This window comes from Sebastes umbrosus, chromosome 20, assembly GCF_015220745.1.
Source record: "Sebastes umbrosus isolate fSebUmb1 chromosome 20, fSebUmb1.pri, whole genome shotgun sequence".
NCBI classification, from domain to species: Eukaryota; Metazoa; Chordata; class Actinopteri; order Perciformes; family Sebastidae; genus Sebastes; species Sebastes umbrosus.
This window is the reverse complement of record NC_051288.1, coordinates 14,834,577-14,853,812: the sequence shown is the minus strand read 5'-3', so window position 1 is coordinate 14,853,812 and position 19,236 is coordinate 14,834,577. Positions and strand designations below refer to the sequence as shown.

The following is a 19,236-nucleotide window of genomic DNA, read 5'->3' as shown; positions in this document are numbered from 1 at the left end:
ATCGCGGCGTGATGACGTCGAGTGTAACTTTCATGAATTATTCTTAGAGAGAGAATGTGCTGAGGAAAGGGATGAAAATAAGTCTCTCTGTGTGCTTTGACATACATATTAATACAGGAGTCGTCGGGGACACTTTGAGATTTCAAAATAAGAGGCTGAAAAGGGAAGTGTTTTGATCTTTAGGCTAAAAAAAATGAAGTCTTAAAGGTCCCATATTGTAAAAAGTGACATTTTAAGATAAGATAAGATAAGGTAAGATGAACCTTTATTAATCCCTGGAGGGAAATTCAGGTGTCAAAGCAGCAACATCAGCAAACGGAGTGAAACACAGGAGAGGTAAAGGTATACCAAAATTATAAAAACAATAAATAGAGATATAAAAGATACAGAGTGAATGGGTGAACATAGTGTGTGCAGTCCGTCAATAAATAAATGTAGTATGTGCAATAAATAAATGTAATATGTACATGTGTGCAGTCTATAAAGTGGTGTATAGGATGTATAGTGTAAGTAAGTGTAAAGTGCGCCAGTGGTTAGAGTCCAAGATGGTTGCAGATAGTGCATGTTTAAAGGTAGATAGTGCATGTTTAAAGGCAGATAGTGCATGTTAAAAGGTAGATGTTTAAACTTCTTAAAGTCCTAATAGTTCTCATATGGGGGTCAGCCTTGGTTGTGGAGCCTGATGGCTACCAGCATGAAGGACTTTCACTTTCAGGATTTTCATGGCTTTTATATTATAAAGCAGGTTTAAGTTCTATATAAATACTGTGAAAGTATCAAAACGCTCAATCCACAGAGAAATACACACAGCCCCGTATTCAGACACGGAGCTTTTGAAACAAGCCGGCAGGATCTCTGTCCGTTTGCGATGTCACAAATCTACAATATTTAGATTTTACAGTTTTAAACGTAAACATACTAAATGGGTCCCAGTTTATTTTCCCGTTGCAGTGTATGTGAATGACTTCAGCTGACAGGAAGTAAACATGGACCCAAGCTGTTGCCTAGCAACGCAATTCCGTTGCAATTCCATTGAAATGTACTAAAAACGGAGCGTTTCAGACAGAGGGTAAATACAGGTATATTCAAGCAGACAGTATGAGGAAAATAAAGGTTTTTGTAAACTTTAAAGCATGTAAACATGTTCTAGTAGAAACACAAAATACAAGTATGAACCTGAAAATGAGTGTGATATGTCCCCTTTAAGACTTCTTTTTTTGCATTCAGTCCAATGAATAACCTATTGTAAAAAAACAAAACAGGAAGAGTACAACATTAATCATTGACTGTCCTTTTGGGAACAAATGGCCCAATTAGACTGATTAATCTGGCAATCCATATAGATCATATCGTTCATTTCCGCTGAGGGACAAAACAGAGAGGATGCATGTAGGCGTTTGAACTGCAGATGGAACATAAAGAGGCTTTTATGCTGTTTGAATATTTCTGTATGCCATAATTGAGTACTAGGGTTATTATGGGTGACAAAGGGTGAAAGTTCGCCTCAGTCTGGGAATAGAAGTCCAGTGTTTCATGACTCCTCCACAACCCACTGAAGTCAACAAAGGACTCAATGTGGGACTGAAGAAAGAGACAAATGCTATAAAGAGTATGCATAACTCTCATAATTTGTTTAAAAAATATTTATAATAACCTTATTTGTATAACACCTTTCATACGAGAAATGCAGCTCAAAGTGCTCAACTATAAAGATATTACATGCACTGAGTGCTTCACATGATTTTGAGCATAAAAACATATTCAAAACATTATGATGGAAAATAAAACCAGGGGGAAAAACACATTATAAAAGATAACATTAGTGACCTAAACTCTGCTAAACAGCAAACTGTGGGTTCCTCACTCTGCAATTTATGAAATCCAGTGCTGTGTTATCATGTGTATATTAGCCTATTCCGTAACATAGGCTACAGCATTATCATAAATTCATTAAAGCAGCAGTAGGCGAGATTGGAGCAAATATTATTAAAAAAAGGTTATTTTTATAAAACGGTCACTATATCCTGACAGTAGTGCATGAGACAGTTAATCTGAAAACAATCATGTGCCTCTGTGTCCTCCGGTGTCCTCCGGTGTCTTCCGGTGTCCTCCTGTGCTCCCAATGACTGGAGGAAAACAACCAATCAGAGCCGAGCTGGAGCCTTGCCGTCTCTGAGCAACTGTCAATCACTCGCAAACTCCGATCAAACGGTCAAACTAGGCAGCGCTGATCAAATATAAATCAATATTCTGTTACTGTAATGCCTATTTCTCGCCTCAAATGTTTTCAGAAACATATTGTAGTGTACTATTTAGCTGGAAAATGAGAAAGTTTGTGACCCGGCAGCCGTGTTGAGATTAGTCGAGGAAATACCAAGCACCGCCCACCAGCTGGAGCACAGCCAATAGGAACGCTCAATAGGAGCGCCCTCTCCGTGAAATGACCTGTGATTGGCCAAAGTCTCCCGTCACGGGCTAGATTTTTTAAAAGCCTGAAAACAGAGCCATGAGGAGGTGCAGAAGTCTAGTTTTCTCTCAGAACACATGAATCACAATATGCTGAAAGGTATTATGGATTTTTTGCCCAATGATGCCAAAAACATTCTGCCTACTGCCTCTCCAGGGAGGGGGGGGGGACAAAGGAGGACGGTCTGCAGGACAGATAATAATGCACTTTCATAGACTAAGCTACTGGAGTTACCCTGCACTATACTCATTTTTAACAGTCTCTTCTGCACTACATTCACTTTTTTTAATAGTCGTGTATCACAGCTGTTACCCTGCACTATATTCAGTTTTAACAGTTTTCTTCATCTCCTTGTATTTTTATATCTGGTATATTTTTTTTGTACTTTGTACTTTGCACTACTAACTTTTTACTACCTTTTTACTAACATGTTTTTGCACAATGGAACTGTGATGCTGGAAACTTGAATTTCCCTCGGGATCAATAAAGTTACTATCTATCTATCTATCTATCTATCTATTTTTAACTGGGTTTTATAGGAGTAAAAAAAAAAAAAGAATATTTTATGCCATGTCATAATTTGTTATCACAGAATGAATGTGTTTATTTTTAAGCATATCTTCTTTTCACAGTTAATGTCATCATTATGCCAAAGCAAGAAGAGAAGAAAAGATGCAGCTTGTGAATGAGAGAGAGAGAGAGAGGCAGGTGCATTTGCACAGAGGCCTCATGAATAGCTGCTTTCCCATTAACGATGCACGGCTCTGAAGCGCGCATAAATAATAGCTGGCTGTGCTGATAAAAAAGCGCACCTTGGGGCCTCCCCCTCCTCTCTCTCTCTCTCTCTCTCTCTCTCTCTCCTCCATCTCTCTCTTTCTTTCTCTCTCACGGGAATTTACTTGTTTGTCCCTTTCATGGCGGCAGCATTGAATCTACAAGACAACTTATTTGTAAGCACCAGACTAATAAGAACCACATTTTTGTGATTTTGTGTTTTAGATTTTTCATGAGAAAAAAAAAAAAAATCTGTATTTTTTTTTTTTGTTTCCATGTCTGTCCTGCATTTGTAATCCTGCTCCTTGCTGCTTGCAGAACGAATCCGCTGCTGGACCGGTGCCTTCCTATTGAGACGCAGGAAGCATAGACACCAGCCTGCATCTCTGAGCGCACAACAAAACAAACACCAGCAGCTTCTTTCACCCAAAAACAAACACAGGAACATCTTTTTAAAGACTTTTTTTAAATCCGAGGGGTTACAAATCGTGCAGGATTTTTTTTTTCCTGAGAAGTTGCATGTTGCAGGAGTAGTATTATACTCGAAGGAGGAATGGGATACCCGGGTGCAGGATGGAGAGGCTGCTGGACGCTCCTGTTTTGGGTCGCTGCTGCTGTCAGCTTGTTGTCGGTCCCAGCAGAGGGACGGAGACTGAGACAGCCCAGATGTCCCACCGGATGCACCTGCACCAAAGACAATGCCCTGTGTGAGAATGTCCGATCCGTGCCTCACACCTTCCCATCCGACGTCGTGTCACTGTGAGTCCTGCTGCTCCTGTACCTGAATATAGACTCTTGATTTTTTTTTTTTTATTGTTGTTCATCTTGTGAATTGTCAGGAAAAGCTTATAAAGGCTGCCTGTCTCTGCCTTTCAGTGTATACCTCATCTTTATTATACTTTCATTAGATCAATTCATAATGTGTTCTCTCCATCATTCAGATCTTTTGTTAAGTCTGGATTTAATGAAATCACTGGAGGAAGCTTTGTCCACACGCCTGCCCTGCAACTGCTGTGAGTATCTATCTATCTATCTATCTATCTATCTATCTATCTATCTATCTATCTATCTATCTATCTATCTATAGAGATATATAGCTCTATATATCTCTATATCTATCTATCTATCTATCTATATATATATCTATATCTATATATAGATATATATATAGCTCTATATATCTCTATAGCTCTCTATCTATCTATCTATCTATATATATATAGATATATATATCTATATATATATAGCTCTATATATCTCTATAGCTCTCTCTATCTCTCTCTATCTATCTATCTATCTTTATCAATTTATCTATCTAGCTCTCTATCTCTATAACTCTATCTATCTATCTATCTCTATATATCTATCTCTATCTCTCTATATCTCTCTATATCTATCTCTCTATATATCTACATATATATATATATCTATATCTATCTATCTCTCTGTCTATCTATCTCTCTATATCTATCTCTATCTCTCTATATCTATCTCTCTATTTCTCTCTATATCTATCTCTCTACATCTCTCTATATATATCTCTCTCTCTATATATCTATATCTATCTATCTATCTCTATGTATCTATCTATCTATATCCCTATATCTATTTCTCTATATCTCTCTTTATCTGTCTTTATCTATATATCTATATATAGACATATATATATATATATATATGTATATCTATCTATCTCTCTATATCTATATCTCTCTCTATCTATACATATATATCTATCTCTTTCTCCATTTTCAGTGTTTTACAGAATCAAACAATGAGGAGTCCCAGAGGACATGCATAGACTGTCTGATATGCAGATTTAAAGGGGGATTCTCTGTAATGGTGTCAGGATTATGCAATAGACCACATGGCTACAGCCACTAACAGCCCGGGCTGGTGGAGAGAGAGGAGCTATAGAGAGCCAGAGATAAATAATGAACATGCTCTTTTTTCTCCCCCCAAAGATAGCACTTACAAAAAACAGTAAAATCATAATTACACACATAACTGTGGAGTTTCTTTGACATATGACATCTATTATTATCCATCTTGGTATAGGACTAGAGTCAATTGGGCAATTTGTTATTGCAAATCCACAAAAGAACAGCAAGGTCAGGCTTAACTCTGCTCCCTAATCACGCTTGTTTCAGTTTATTGCACGCTGTCACTGAGCATCGCTTTCGTCTCAGTCTTGGCATCACTTCTTCCATATGCTCAGATGGCACTTAATCAGTCTGGATGTGCATGAAGGCTTGTGACCAACAGAAGGAGGGTAAATTTAACTGGGGGAAATGAATGAGTGGCATCGTCCCCTCTGTCATTATTTCCTGCCAAGGTGACCTGGAGTAGGTTAACCTCCATTAGAGAACCTCTTAATCAATGGGACTTCTCTATGGCCAACATTGTGGGTGTAAAATATCACTGGTTTGCTGAGCTTGCAGTGAGGAATACACACAAAGAGCTTCACTACAAATTAGGTTTCCAGCATTTTGAAATCTTGGAATTATAAGGTTTTGACTTATGGTCGATCTCTTCCACTGGATTTACAGTGTTTTGAAGAAAAACCCTATAAAACGATTTAATGAGGTGCACAATATATTCACGTTGGACACTAATCTTACATTACTGGTTTAAAGGGTGACTCAGAAAACATGTGGGAGGAGGCCTCCATTCCTCTCTTTCATTAATGTCATGAAAAACATGTAGGAGTGATCTGCCATCTTTTAGTCATTTCATTCATTACTGTGGGCACGAATGCTGAGTCTGTTGTCCATTACAGTAACGCTCTCCGTCCCTCGGGTTTGAACTTAGAGTTACCAATGTTGGTAATAGGCAATAACAAATCATAACTTTTATCCAATATGATTAAATGAGTTGAAAGATAAACTGCCAGGTTTTGTTATATAGTGCCAAACAGCATACCGACATATTAAAGGTACAGTGTGTAGGATTTAGTGGCATCTAGCGGTGTGGTTGCAGATTGCAACCAACTGGGTACCCCTCCGCTCACTCCGGTAGCGCAAGATCAAAAAGTGGCTGATGGCGTGCCACTGTGGTTCAGCGGCAGAAGCTGGTCTCTTGAGTGGTATGCCGCTACTGTTCCACCAGCATATACCGTTTCCTAAAGGCAGGCGCCGCTTGAAAGTGGTAGGCCACTGTCAGACTGTCATACCAGTACCAGCTCCTAATATTTTTTTCTGTCTTTATTAACAACATGTCACCGTAAATATAAGTAAATAAAGTAATATGATACTTGGTGATGTACCCTGAAGCTAATAATAGAGGTAGCCTAAATATTACATGCCAAAAATAATACAATCATTATTTGGTTAGTTGGCTCTAAATTTCTGTTATCGATTAGTCAGACTGGCTACAGTGGCTAGGAGGCTAGCTCTAACCCTGGGGTACATCGGCAAGTATCAAATTACTTTATTTACATATATTTAAGGCGCCATGTTGTTAATTAAGACAGAAAAGATATCAGGAGCCGGTTATTGTTATGACAGTCTGACAGTGGCCTGCCGTTAGGAAACAGTATATGCCGGTGGAACAGGAGCGGCATACCACTCCCAGAGACCGGCTTATGCTGCTGTACCATAGCGGCACGCCATCAGCCACTTTCCGATCTTGGCTGCGGTAACATGAGTCACCGTGTGCAAAACCGTGGTAATGCCGTTTACCTCACCCAGAGGCCATCCTTACCATAATAACACTACTTTAGGAGCAACAGAAGTCAGATGGTGGCTGGTGGTAACACGGTTTTGCACTCTGCGGCTCACGTCACCGCAGTTTCACAAACGTGCCGGAGAAATACTGTGGCCTTCAGGTAACGTAAGATGCAAAAGGCTCTCTCTAGAGCCAGTGTTTGGTTTGTCCGTTCTGGGCTACTGTAGAAACATGGCGGAGCAACATGGCAGACTCCGTGAAGAGGACCCGCTGCCTTATGTAGATATGAAGGACTCATTCTAAGCTAAGGATAACATAACGATTCTTAGTTTCAGGTGATTATACACTAATGAATATTGGGTTATGAATATTATATTACATTTCTGCTAATAGATACCCCGAAATGTTACACACGGTCCCTTTAAGATTTCCCCCCAGCTGACTGTTGATGTTTTCAAGTTCAACCCAGTTCACCTTTGAGTTACGAAACATGGAAAATGTAGGGATTTAGGAGCGCTGTGGGAACCATATCAAAACTATTCTCACTGTTTTATTGTTTTTCTTCACAGATTGTTCACAGCGAATTCATTGGACCTAATTGATGAGGATGCATTCCTGGGTTTACCACATCTCGAATATCTGTAAGTATTCATCTTTCATTTATAAATGTTTGATATAGACATTTGTGTGGAGAAGGGTCGTAAAACACACAAACTGTTCCCAGTTGCATACTTTCTGTTTTGTACTAATAGGAGTTGTCTGGCGTACACCAGTTACCATCAATCAAACATACTTCCAATTTCGAATTTGAAACCTTTACTGTAACCAGCAAAACACGTTTTTCTAAAGATTCATTGAGTGAGTGTAGCATTCTGGTACAACAGTGTCCGTCAACACCGCACTCAAAAATGGAGCAATATTGGCATGCATGCACGCTGGCATTTTAAAGCCCCCACACAGGTGTTTTTACTTATGTTGCCTGGTTGGAGGACGATCATTTACATCTTTATGATTCTTATTATTCCAAAAACGTTTGCTGACCTCAGCCTAATTGAAAACATCTGTTTGGTTGTGTAGGGCCTTTAAAGTATAACTTATTCTGACATTTTTCTTGGTACTGGATACCTGGTTTGTATACAGTGTAATATGTAATTAGGACAGAGCTCAGGATTTCTACACATCCCTGCTGAGGGTGGAGAAGACAAGCAGAAAGTTGAAGGATTTTAGTTTTTTTGTGTCACAAAATATTTTGTATTTGTTTGGAATTAGTCATAGTGTTAATCCTGATCTATCAAAATGCTGATGAAATACTTCTTATTCACAGATTTATTGAAAACAACAAAATCGCATCGATATCCCCATACGCTTTCCGGGGCCTGAAAGCGCTGATACATCTGTAAGTATTTATATTCTGTGGTGGCCATGTTTCTTTCTTCTTTCCTTCCTTCTTTATTCCTGTCCCAGGAAACTTGCCGCACTGTTCCTTCTTACTTCCTCTCCAGTTTTTTTTATTATTCATTACTTTATCTTTACTCCTAATCATTAACAAACTGCACAGCCACTTTCACGTTCTCTGTTTAAGTCATTTCTCTGTGGGAGAGGTAAGGGGATATTAGTATTCATGGTATTCTAGCATAAACTGTGCAGCAATTTCCTGTTTCTCTCTCTCTCTCTGTATCACTTTGTCATTGTCTGAAATGCAAAGGTAGGCAGAAGTGTTGCTGCCAGTGGTGATGTCCAGCTGGATCAGGTTGCTGAAGGGCAGATCTGGATGTCACAATGCCTTAGTAGACCAGCAGAGTTGTTCTTCACACATTTATGGCAAAAGAAAAAGATGAATGATTTTGTGACTTTAAAGCTGGAGTAGGTAAAATTGGAGCAAATATGATAAAAAAAAAGTTATTTTTATAAAACAAAATCCTGACAGTAGTGCATGAGACAGGTAATCTGAAAAAAATCATATGTCTCTGTGCCCTCCGGTGCTCCTAATGGCATTTATAAGATTTCACAGACCGGAGGAAAACAGCCAATCAAAGCCAAGCTGGAGCCCTGCCGTCTCTGAGCAGCTGTCAATCACTCGCAAACTCCGATCAGACGGTCAAACTAGACAGCGCTTATCAGATATTAATTAATATTCTGTTATGCCTATTTCTCGCCTAAATGTTTTCAGAAGCATCTTGTAGTGTACTGTTTAGCTGTAAAATCAGAAAGTTTGTGACCCGGCAGCCATGTTGAGATCAGTTGAGGAAATACCAAGCACAAGCAACGCAAACTTTCTAATTTCACAGCTAAACGGTACACTACAAGATGTTTCTGAAAACATTTGAGTTGAGAAATAGTAAGTGTAAACACTGTTCTATAGTACTGAACTGTGAAGCTTGCCAAAACTAAAGATAGTTGAGAACATGAGTGACCTGCAGGTCAAGAGGTCAAGACTTTCACATGGGAAATTCCTGGGGCCCTTTTTTAGATACATTCCAGACACTGTAAATACTTGATTACCAAGTGCAGCTTGACTACATCACACAGTATTCAATCATCCATCGCAAGTCATTGGCGTGACAGTTAGCTTTCCATACGGCGTGCTGGCAGTGACTGGGGAGGGATTGTTTTATTGTTTATATACATCCTTTGTTTTGACTTGTTTATTTGTTGGCATTGGTGCCAGCTGCTAATAATGTATACGCATACCTGTCATTCTTTTTTGGTTACCGAATAGCGCTGTACTTTTGCTAAATACTGCAAAAAAAAACTATAAAAAGATCTTGATTTAAAAAAGAGGTCAAGACTAAATATAACTGTACTGTAACTTTACACCGAGTCTCTGAAAGGTCGTCCCTAACACATTGGGAGTTTATGCAGTGCAGCCAAGTACTTTCATACTTGTGTTCCTCATCATTTATGCCTTGATGTATGGATGGAAGGGTGACTTTTAAGTCAATACTGATTTCCCACAATTTATGCTTTTACAGAAAGCATAACTTCACACGTTGATACTCAAGCAAACACATCCACAGACCTGACAAGGCTCTGCATTCATTATGCCTTGAGCACTAATCGATATTATTGACGGTGACTTGTCTGTTGGAAGCTGTAATAATCCACATCAGAGGAAATGTTGCCTCACATTAATAAGGGTTTAGTCAACACAAGAGGAAATGTTAGAGAGAGAGTAGAGACCACATTCAGACCAAGAAGTGCTGCACTATTTGAAACTTACAATTGTCATTCTGAACTAATGATACAATTTAGTGTTGTCAAAAATATTGAAGTATCGTTACATATCGATACTTCAATATTTGAAACAGTTTTAATACTTATTTTCTGCAGTATCGATACACGGGTATCAGCTGCACTTTCTGCTCTCTCTTCTCTCCGACAGCGAGTTGACACACACACACACACCGCTATTTATCTTTTAAAAAAAAATCCAAAATGTTATGCCCTCAATGTTGTGTCGATTTTCCCCCGTGGTATTGAAAACAATATAGATTTTCAAGGTATTGTATTGAAGTTAGAAATTTCAGTATCATGACAACACTAATACAATTTCTTTTGCAACTCTTGAAAAGCTGGTTTACCAAGATTTGTAATGCCCTTATAGTTAAGTGTAGTGTTAAAGGCATAGTTTGACATTTTGGGAAAAACCCTTATTTGCTTTCTTGCCAAGATTTAGATGAGAAAGTCAGTATCGCTGTCAAATCTGTCACTACCGTCACCGTGGTTTCCAGGCAAACAGCTGTGACACCAGGAAGTCACTGCACGCCCCGAAATGGTCGTGTCAAGAAGGTAACCCGCAAATTGCAAAAACTCTCACGAGACTCGCTGTCCGACGACCTATCCTAACCAGAACCATTCGAGGTCACTGCCTAACCATTTTGCAAGAGTTTCCCAATTTGCGTGTTACCTTCTAGACACGACCCCAAGAAATACTCTAGCACGTATCTGTGTAAAACCACAACTTGTCATTTTCACAATTTATTTGTACAACTTAAACAAAAGAGAAGATCTGTAAGAACTAAGATCATGACTCAGAAAGTTGCATGCAACCACATGATGATAAAGTGCTCCTTCCCTGTTTCATACCTTCTTTTAGAGGAAAGTAAACAAAGAATGATGGATAAATGCATTATTAGAGGGCATTTTAAATGTGTCACATTTAGAGTTAATACATTATTAAAGGGGCTCAGGCTGGAATCCTGTCCACTCTGCTCTATCCCCATCTGTTTGGAGAGTGCATTCCTGCACAAATTCAAAGTAAAATGGCCTCCCTCTCAAACTCTCAAATAAATAATGCAGTGTTCATGAATTACGCTGACATTTCATTTCATTCACATCTCTTTCTGGTTTGGAGTTCAGTCTCTCGCTCACAAATGAAACGCCTCTATAGGACCAGGTTTAACTGGCTGGCAAAAATATCATCCACACCTTGGGGGAAGGATATTTCCCTCTATTTGACAGCTCTTACATATCAAACAATGTCCCATAAATACAGGGCATTCTGACTTGTGCATCCCTTACATTTGGTTGCCTGTAATTGTGTTTGAATTAGTTTATTCTACTCTTGTCCATCCGTCTAACAGAAAGGATGAAAAGCCTAGGACACAGTGTAATAAGTCAATGTCTATTACCTGTAGAGACCGGAGGCAATCTACCTCTAACTCAATCACTGTGTGTATTATATTTTTCTCTTTGTTGATTAGGAGTCTGGCTTACAACAACCTTGAGACTCTGCCAAAAGATGTCTTCAAGGGCATGGATGCTTTAACCAAAGTGTGAGTTCAGTCTCTCTTTCACTCAGGGTGCTTTTATTGAGACACAGACATTTAGTAATCAGTTAAAGGGTAGAATGTGAGATTTCCATGTTTTGTTTTGTTCAGGTTTAGGTTTTATATAAACAGCCAATTTGTACGAAAAGACGTATGAATTTTGGCGTGGCATTTGTATGCCATGTAGACTGTACTACCGAGCGGCTTATCAAACATAAGTGAGGGGTTTTGTTGCCTCAACCTAACTGTGGACGTTGCCGTAGTTTTGTTGCGAGGCATACAAATGACACACGAAAAGCGGCGTACAAATGACACGTGGAATGTCCGTGGAGTGTTGCTATTTATGCCCCTTCCTGTGAGTATCAAAACGCTCAATCCACAGATAAATACACACAGCCTGTATTCAGACACTGTGCCTTTAAACGATCCGTCAGCACTTCCGTAACATTGTGATGTCACAACTATACAGTCACAGGTAGAAGTGCCGTTAAACTTAGTTTAGTTGACACACACCCAGTCAGTCCCCGGCTGGAGTGATGATGTGAAGACGGCGACAGCGCAGATGCGGAAGAGCGCAAAACGCTGACCAATCAGAGCGGACTGGGCTTTCTTGGGAGGGCTTCTTAAAGAGACAGGCACTAAAATGGAGCGTTTCAGACAGAGGGTGAATATACGTATATTTAGACAGACAATATGAGAAAAATAATGTTTTTCGAACATTGAAGCACGTAAACATGTTCTAGTAGAAACCCAAAATGCAAGTATGCACCTGAAAATGAGCATGATATGTCCCCTTTAATTAATCTATTTTCTGATTCATTGATTTATTCTACAACAGAAAATTCTGTGGATATATGTGTGAAAGGTTAAAGTTAATATATGAGTTGATTTGTAATAGATAATATCGATTCTTGATATTTATTCTGAAATAGTCAAGTAGGATAGTGGACCAATAGAGCTCAAATGCTTTTGGTAGACGTGGTAAAGGATTTTTCTTCCTTTGTCTTCTTCTCTCTTTTCTCAAACCGTGGGATTAAATACAGCAATATTGTGAGGTCATAGTGCTAAAAAGGAAAGGAGAAGAATTCCTACACTAAACAGAGGATGTAAAAGTAAAAAAAAAGGGGGCACAGTGAGGAGGAAAAGAAGTAATAAAAGACTGTAGAAGAAGCTATTCCCTGCTGCAAATGGAAAAAAGGTAAAGATCTGAAGGAGAGGAGGAAAGCTTGTGTTAGGATGCCAGCATGTCAGAGTAAACGGTAAACAAGTCAATTACAGAGAAAAGAATTGGATCCTCGCTTTTGTCACACGGACACAATAAGCTTGAATAATGCAGGCTACAGTGTTTGTGTGTGTGTGTGGATTCAATGCACACATCCAAGGTCAACAGCAATTCAGACTGAGAGCGGGCGACGAGCAGAGACTACTCAGGAGGAGATAAGACACTTGTTGTTGTGGCTTTCCTGGCTGGAAGCCAAAGTGCAACCAAGGAGGGGACGGGAGAATAGTAAGCTGAACAGGAATTGGAAATATAACAGCTTAAAATACATGTTTCAACAGTAATGTCTTAACAAATCTGTCCCATGTGGTTCGTCCTTACGTGTAGGGATCTACGTGGCAACAACCTGATATGCGACTGTAAACTCAAATGGTTGGTGGAGTGGATGCACCACACTAATGCCACCCTGGACCAGATCTACTGTAGCGGTCCACCCTCTCACCAGGGGAAGAAGATCAACGACCTGCTGCCACACTCTTTCGACTGCATCACAGCAGGTGTCATCTTCCTGTCATTAGCTTTCTGTCACCAGTTAACCCTTTTCCCTCTTGTTTCCTTCCTGTGCTCATCAATAATATCAGTGCTGAGATCAAGCTGACATGTTATTGCTGCTACGTGTTCATGGGAGAATGTATCAATTAGAATTAATTATTCAAAGATAAAGGACAGAGTTCATTGTCATGTCATGCTTTTCAGAGTTTGCCTCCTATCAGTCGCTGAAGTTTGAATCCATTTCGGTGGGGGCCTTCACCTTTGGCGAAGATCAGTATGTTGTGTTTGCTCAACCGTTTGCTGGGACTTGCAGCTTCCTGGAATGGGATCACGTTGAGATGACCTTCAGAACTTACGACACCATCGAAAGTGAGTCAATAAACAAGCGAAGAGCAGCATCGGTGTTATGAGGGAAACCTGTGGAAATGTGTTATTGTTAATGGGGTCATTATAATCGAGTATTAAAGAGGACCTATTATGCTTATTTTCAGGTGCATACTTGGATTTGGGGTTTCTACTAGAACATGTTTACACGCTTTAATTTTCAAAATATTGCTTTATTTTTCTCATACTGGCTCTTTTCACCTTCTATCTGAAACACTCTGTTTGAAAAGCCCAGTCTGCTCTGATTGGTCAGCTGGCCCACTCTGTTGTGATTGGTCAAGCGAACCAAACTCTTCTGACTCTGCTCCAGCTCCGCTCTAACTAGCGTTGTTTGATGGCGTGCCAAACTAGCCGCTAGGCAGGTATTATGCAAATGTGTTACTTGGTGACATCCCCACGTTACGAAAGAAAAGGCAGGACTTCAATCAAGGTGTTTCAGGCAGTTCAAGAGCAGTGTTTCTGTGGGGGAGAGTAACTCCCTTTGGCATGGACTTTGGGCTTTGTAACTTTGCAGACCTTTTACATGCACAAAAAACTATAGAACACACTACAGGAAAGGGAAAAAGAACAAAACATATAGCAGTGGGTCCTCTTTAATGGTTATCTGTCCAGTATATTAATAATATTGTTATTCATCTTCTCTTTTCTTGTTCAGGCACCTCCACCGTGGTCTGCAAGCACATGGTGATTGACAACCATCTCTTTGTAATTGTGGCCCAGCTGTTCGGGGGCTCGCACATTTACAAGCGTGACACCTCCGCCAACAAGTTCATCAAGATCCAGGACATTGACATCCTGAAGATTCGCAAACCTAACGACATCGAGACATTCATGATCGACGGGGAGTCTTTCTTTGTCATCGCTGACAGCTCTAAGGTTGGCTACTTTTTGCTTTTCCATTATTCAATTTTATATATATAGTATATAATAGATCATATTGTGCAGGTGTTCTTGTTATTGTGTCCAGCCCCTGTATGCGTAGTGCTCCTCTAAGCTACTCTTCCCGCCATGTCAACCATTCTTTCCCCCCTGGTGTCCTTCTCTGCAGCATGTCGGCATTGCCAAATGTTCGCATATGCTCTCACATATGTTTGGGGACTCTCAGGCGCACACAGACACACACTCATTTGTGGCCCAATACTCATACTAAGCACAAATCCATTTGTTTCAGTACGTTTTGAATGACATGAAACGCGTTCCTCTCGCAGGCCGGCTCAACAACGGTGTACAAATGGAACGGCAACGGCTTCTACTCCCACCAGTCGCTCCACCCGTGGTTCCGGGATACAGACGTCGAATATTTGGAGATCTCCAACAAACCCCACCTGATCTTGTCCAGCAGCTCCCAGAGGCCCGTTGTCTACCAGTGGAACAGGAGCCAGAAAAAATTTGAACGCAGGACCGACATCCCAGAGATGGAGGACGTCTTCTCTGTCAAACACTTCCGGGTCAAAGGTGAGAGCTGGAGCTTGAGTAGCAGTGTATGAACACAAACTCAAGATTTTATTTTTGCACTGGCTAAAAAGACACAAGTGTGCACACTGCAAGCTATATTGTAACCACATAGTAGCACAGTATCAGCTGTTTTAAATGCGATTTTTTTTTAGATTCCGATTTCATGCTAAAATACGAAATTCAGAGAATATCTATTGCCTCCCCAAGTGCGCCGGGCTTTGAAGCAAGACTTTTTCTCATAGACTTACGTTGGAAAGAAACGTCTGTAAATCAGCAGATCATTTTTTTAAGGTAAATCAGCTTCCCAGTATGAACACTTGAATAGCCCTTATTTAAATCATTAGGTCCTTAAAGTTGTAAAAGGCACTAATAGCTGAATCCAGAGTTATTTCCCTTCTACCATTCACGTGAATGAGACCCAGAACGTGGTCTGGACCGAGGGCTGGGAGGCGGAGTTAAAGGAAACGCTACTGCGCCTGCTCTATGGGCCCAATGGATGCGTAAGGTCGCCGGAAGATCCGGGTACTTTATCACTCGGCAGCTGAGTAACTTTCATAGGAATGAACGGGAGCCTCCCTATAACGCTGTATCCAGTTCTCTTTATACATCCATGTTCACAACGACTCTTCAGAAACCTACTGGTGACGTCACGGAGACCATGTCCATATTTTATACAGTCTATGTGCTCAATACGGAACTCAGAGTATATCTATTGCCTCCACACGGCTCTCGACCGCCGTATGAATGCAGAGCGGCGGCAATTAGATACCCAGTGTGGCACAACAGAGAGACTCACATGCACTAAAATGCACGAGAAAACTCAGATTACAACAAACACAGAGGGAGGGTGACTTCTTTCTCTGCTCAGGATGCCATTACTCCTCTATATCTTTACATTGCGTATCGTTGTTTGCTGCTATATTAATGCTCCGTATCCCATATATAGAAACTTTAAGATAGTCTGGGGTCTGTCATATGATTAACTGATGTGGTTAATTAAATAAAACCATTTATGTCTCACACACTTATCTGTAATTTATGACACTTTAGGTCCTCATTGCTCATAGGCATTCATTTTTAAAGGTGGTAAGAGGCAATGTAAATGTCCACTGCCATAAAACCTGCTCATAAATCATTACTGCATAACATTCTCTGTATTTTGTCTTTCTAAAGGGACAGCTCATCTATTAAGGACTCTTTGCTATAGATAACAAGCTATGAATTCTTTTGGAATTACATAAACTGTGTTTGTTTAGTAGCTAGATTTAGTAGCCTAGTGTGTAAACTAAACAGTCCCTTGAATCTTTTCAAAGGTGATCTGTTTATATGCCTGACAAGATTCATCGGGGACTCCAAGGTGATGCGCTGGGATGGTGCCATGTTCAAGGAGGTCCAGACATTTCCTTCCCGCGGCTCCATGGTGTTCCAGCCCGTCTCCATCGGCAACTGGCAGTATGCCATCTTAGGCAGCGATTATTCACTGACGCAGGTCTACCAATGGGACACCGAGAGGGGCCAGTTTGTCCCATCCCAGGAGCTGAATATCCAGGCGCCTCGGGCATTTTCTCTGGTTGCCATTGACGACCGGGTGTTCCTGCTTGCATCCAGCTTCAAGGGGAAAACGCAGATCTATGAGCACCTCATGATCGATTTGAGTAATTAAATTGGGACAAATTAGCTACCGTTCAAATGCTCTCTTCTTGTGTTGAACTTGTCAGTCCCATTAGAATCCACCAGCAATTCCCATCTACATGTAAGTTTAAACAAAAGGAAGTTTCAAGCTCAAACAATCTAAAGAGATATCTCAAATCCAGTTCAGGACCTTTAGGTTGAGTTGAAATTCTTGCATTTGTTTTGATCATTGCGTTTATTTTAAAGGCGCTATTGATAACATTCAGCCACTAGATGTCGTATTCTCCCTCCCCCGTTCCATTGCATTCACTTCACAACAAGTCATTGCCAGACACTTACTGTCAATCTTGGACGGAGCGCCGCGTCGCTCGCTCTGTGTGTTTGAGAGAGAGGAGGGAAGAGAAGGTGGAAGGTAGGCTAATGTTTCTGTATGTTTAAGAATTCAAATGTTAACGTTATGAATACTTCGTTATATTTTCTTTTTGATTACCGTCAGATGTCGATACCGTTGACTTCTTTCTCCGAAGCATCGTCTGTTTTAGACTACCTGTCTGAATGAACGCCATTGCTACCAAGGATGTATAAAGAGCTGATTTCTTTACTGTTCCGCCGCAAAAAAGATTCCAACATTCCAATAATTGCGAATCCCCATTTTCCCTCGGTCATGTGCGTCCCACGTGTCACGGCCCCACAGTTTGAGAACCACTGTACTATTGGCTCACAAGCCTTGTTAGAACCTTGTCCACAAAGACAAACAAAACATTCCTTTTGGACCCGCCAACATTTCTAAAGTGATTAAAGTGATTTCTAGGAAAGCCGTACTTTTATTTGGCACCTTTCTAAAAGCTCTGTGGACGTATTGTTTTTTTTTTTTTTTAATATTCATCTACATAAAAATGTTATCAATAAGACCTTAAAGAGATCTAACATAATTTCCATTTCATCGACAATATATTCCACACAGTCCCTGATGCCTGATGTTTGGCAACCTGCTGCAACTACTTCATTTTTATGAACTCCTTGTATTCTCATCTTGATTCCTCACTATTTGGAAATGCCTTATACTCCATTTGAAAAAACATAATTCCACTCCGAGTGCGAACTGACTATCTTTCAGGAATAACAAGCTATGAAATCACTGCTTTTGTCTTTTATTCAACCCTGCAGGTGCAGTTATTAGACATACAGTATAGTATGTCTCAACTCCATACATTTTTTTTATTTCTATTTGTAGGAATTTGATAGGAAAGATGTAGAAGTTTGGTAGTGCTAAAGACGACCATGCAAAACTTTGGACACAACAACTTTTTCTTAATTTAAGTCTTCTTTAATTTAACCAAGCATTTCAGGAAAATTGTCATTACAAGAGATTATTCACAATGAAACGTAAGCTACTGAAATATGTGGACATTGTAAACAGGCAATGGATCATATGACTCACATGTGACAAAGCCTGGGTTGTTGGACACCTTGTAGAAGATGGACAATCTCACAAATGTGAACCCACGTTTAATGATAATGTAACAGCAGCAACACTGTAGATAGCAATGTCAGGGGTAGTTTCTTACTATAATAAGACCTGAGCTTGAAAATGATGCAAGCTTCCGACCAAATGCGGGTCAAATTTGGACTTCTTGTTAAGGATTATATGCATTCTTCCAGCCCAATTTGGCAGCTAGTCAACCTATCAGTCTTTTGGAATTACTTAAAGAAGTGACCCTGATATATGAAATCCACTAACCACTGTGAGAAACTGACCTTCTCTGTCCTGTCTACCACACGCATGACGCAGACACTCATGGTGTTGACTCCTGATGAATGACTCGCTAGAAGCGTCCCACTGTGTCGCCCGGCCCTCCCTCTTTCACTGCACTCTTGCCCCTTTTCTCCCTCATTGACAAAACCATTGTTGTCTTTACTCTGCAACTAAAAAAAGCCACAACCACTGTGCAGCACCTGGTACCTGTGCTTTCACACAAGCTCCTCTTATTCTTACACAAAAGGAAACTGAATTCTGATAACAACTAACACTGATTTGCCAAATATAATGTTTACGTTTTTACAACACTGTGTAAAGTAATTTATATGATGTTGCTTTTGTATGTAGAGGGGACCACACTTTTATTTTTCATAGATATAGAATTTAGTGTAGATAAACGCTGTGTAACATTTTGCAAAACTGTGTAGGCTTACTTGTGTCAGTCTAATGATCTAGTTATTATCTAGTCTAGGTAAGGATATAGGATATTAGCTGTTCCTTTGTCATCCTGCTCATTGTATTTATGTACAGTGGTAATAAAATACACTAAAATGTTAAA

The 19,236-nt window shown here is 40.0% G+C and overlaps 1 protein-coding gene across 1 annotated transcript; it reads left to right on the top strand.

Moving 5' to 3' along the window:
- Positions 1 to 3,164: 3,164 nt before the first annotated feature.
- Positions 3,165 to 19,236, top strand: lgi1b (leucine-rich, glioma inactivated 1b). The gene is made up of 11 exons (XM_037755035.1): positions 3,165 to 3,417; positions 3,560 to 4,000; positions 4,183 to 4,254; positions 7,477 to 7,548; positions 8,232 to 8,303; positions 11,611 to 11,682; positions 13,283 to 13,452; positions 13,652 to 13,816; positions 14,487 to 14,707; positions 15,040 to 15,286; positions 16,600 to 19,236. The coding sequence occupies exons 2-11, from the start codon at positions 3,795 to 3,797 to the stop codon at positions 16,947 to 16,949; spliced, it is 1,647 nt and encodes a 548-aa protein (XP_037610963.1). The 5' UTR covers positions 3,165 to 3,417; positions 3,560 to 3,794; the 3' UTR covers positions 16,950 to 19,236.

Coding starts and splice junctions, on each gene's coding strand:
- lgi1b (XM_037755035.1), top strand. CDS start 3,795: ATGGGATACCCGGGTGCAGGATGGAGAGGCTGCTGGACGCTCCTGTTT. Junction 11,683..13,282: donor ATGGATGCTTTAACCAAAGT/GTGAGTTCAGTC, acceptor CCTTACGTGTAG/GGATCTACGTGGCAACAACC. Junction 13,817..14,486: donor AACTTACGACACCATCGAAA/GTGAGTCAATAA, acceptor TTTCTTGTTCAG/GCACCTCCACCGTGGTCTGC.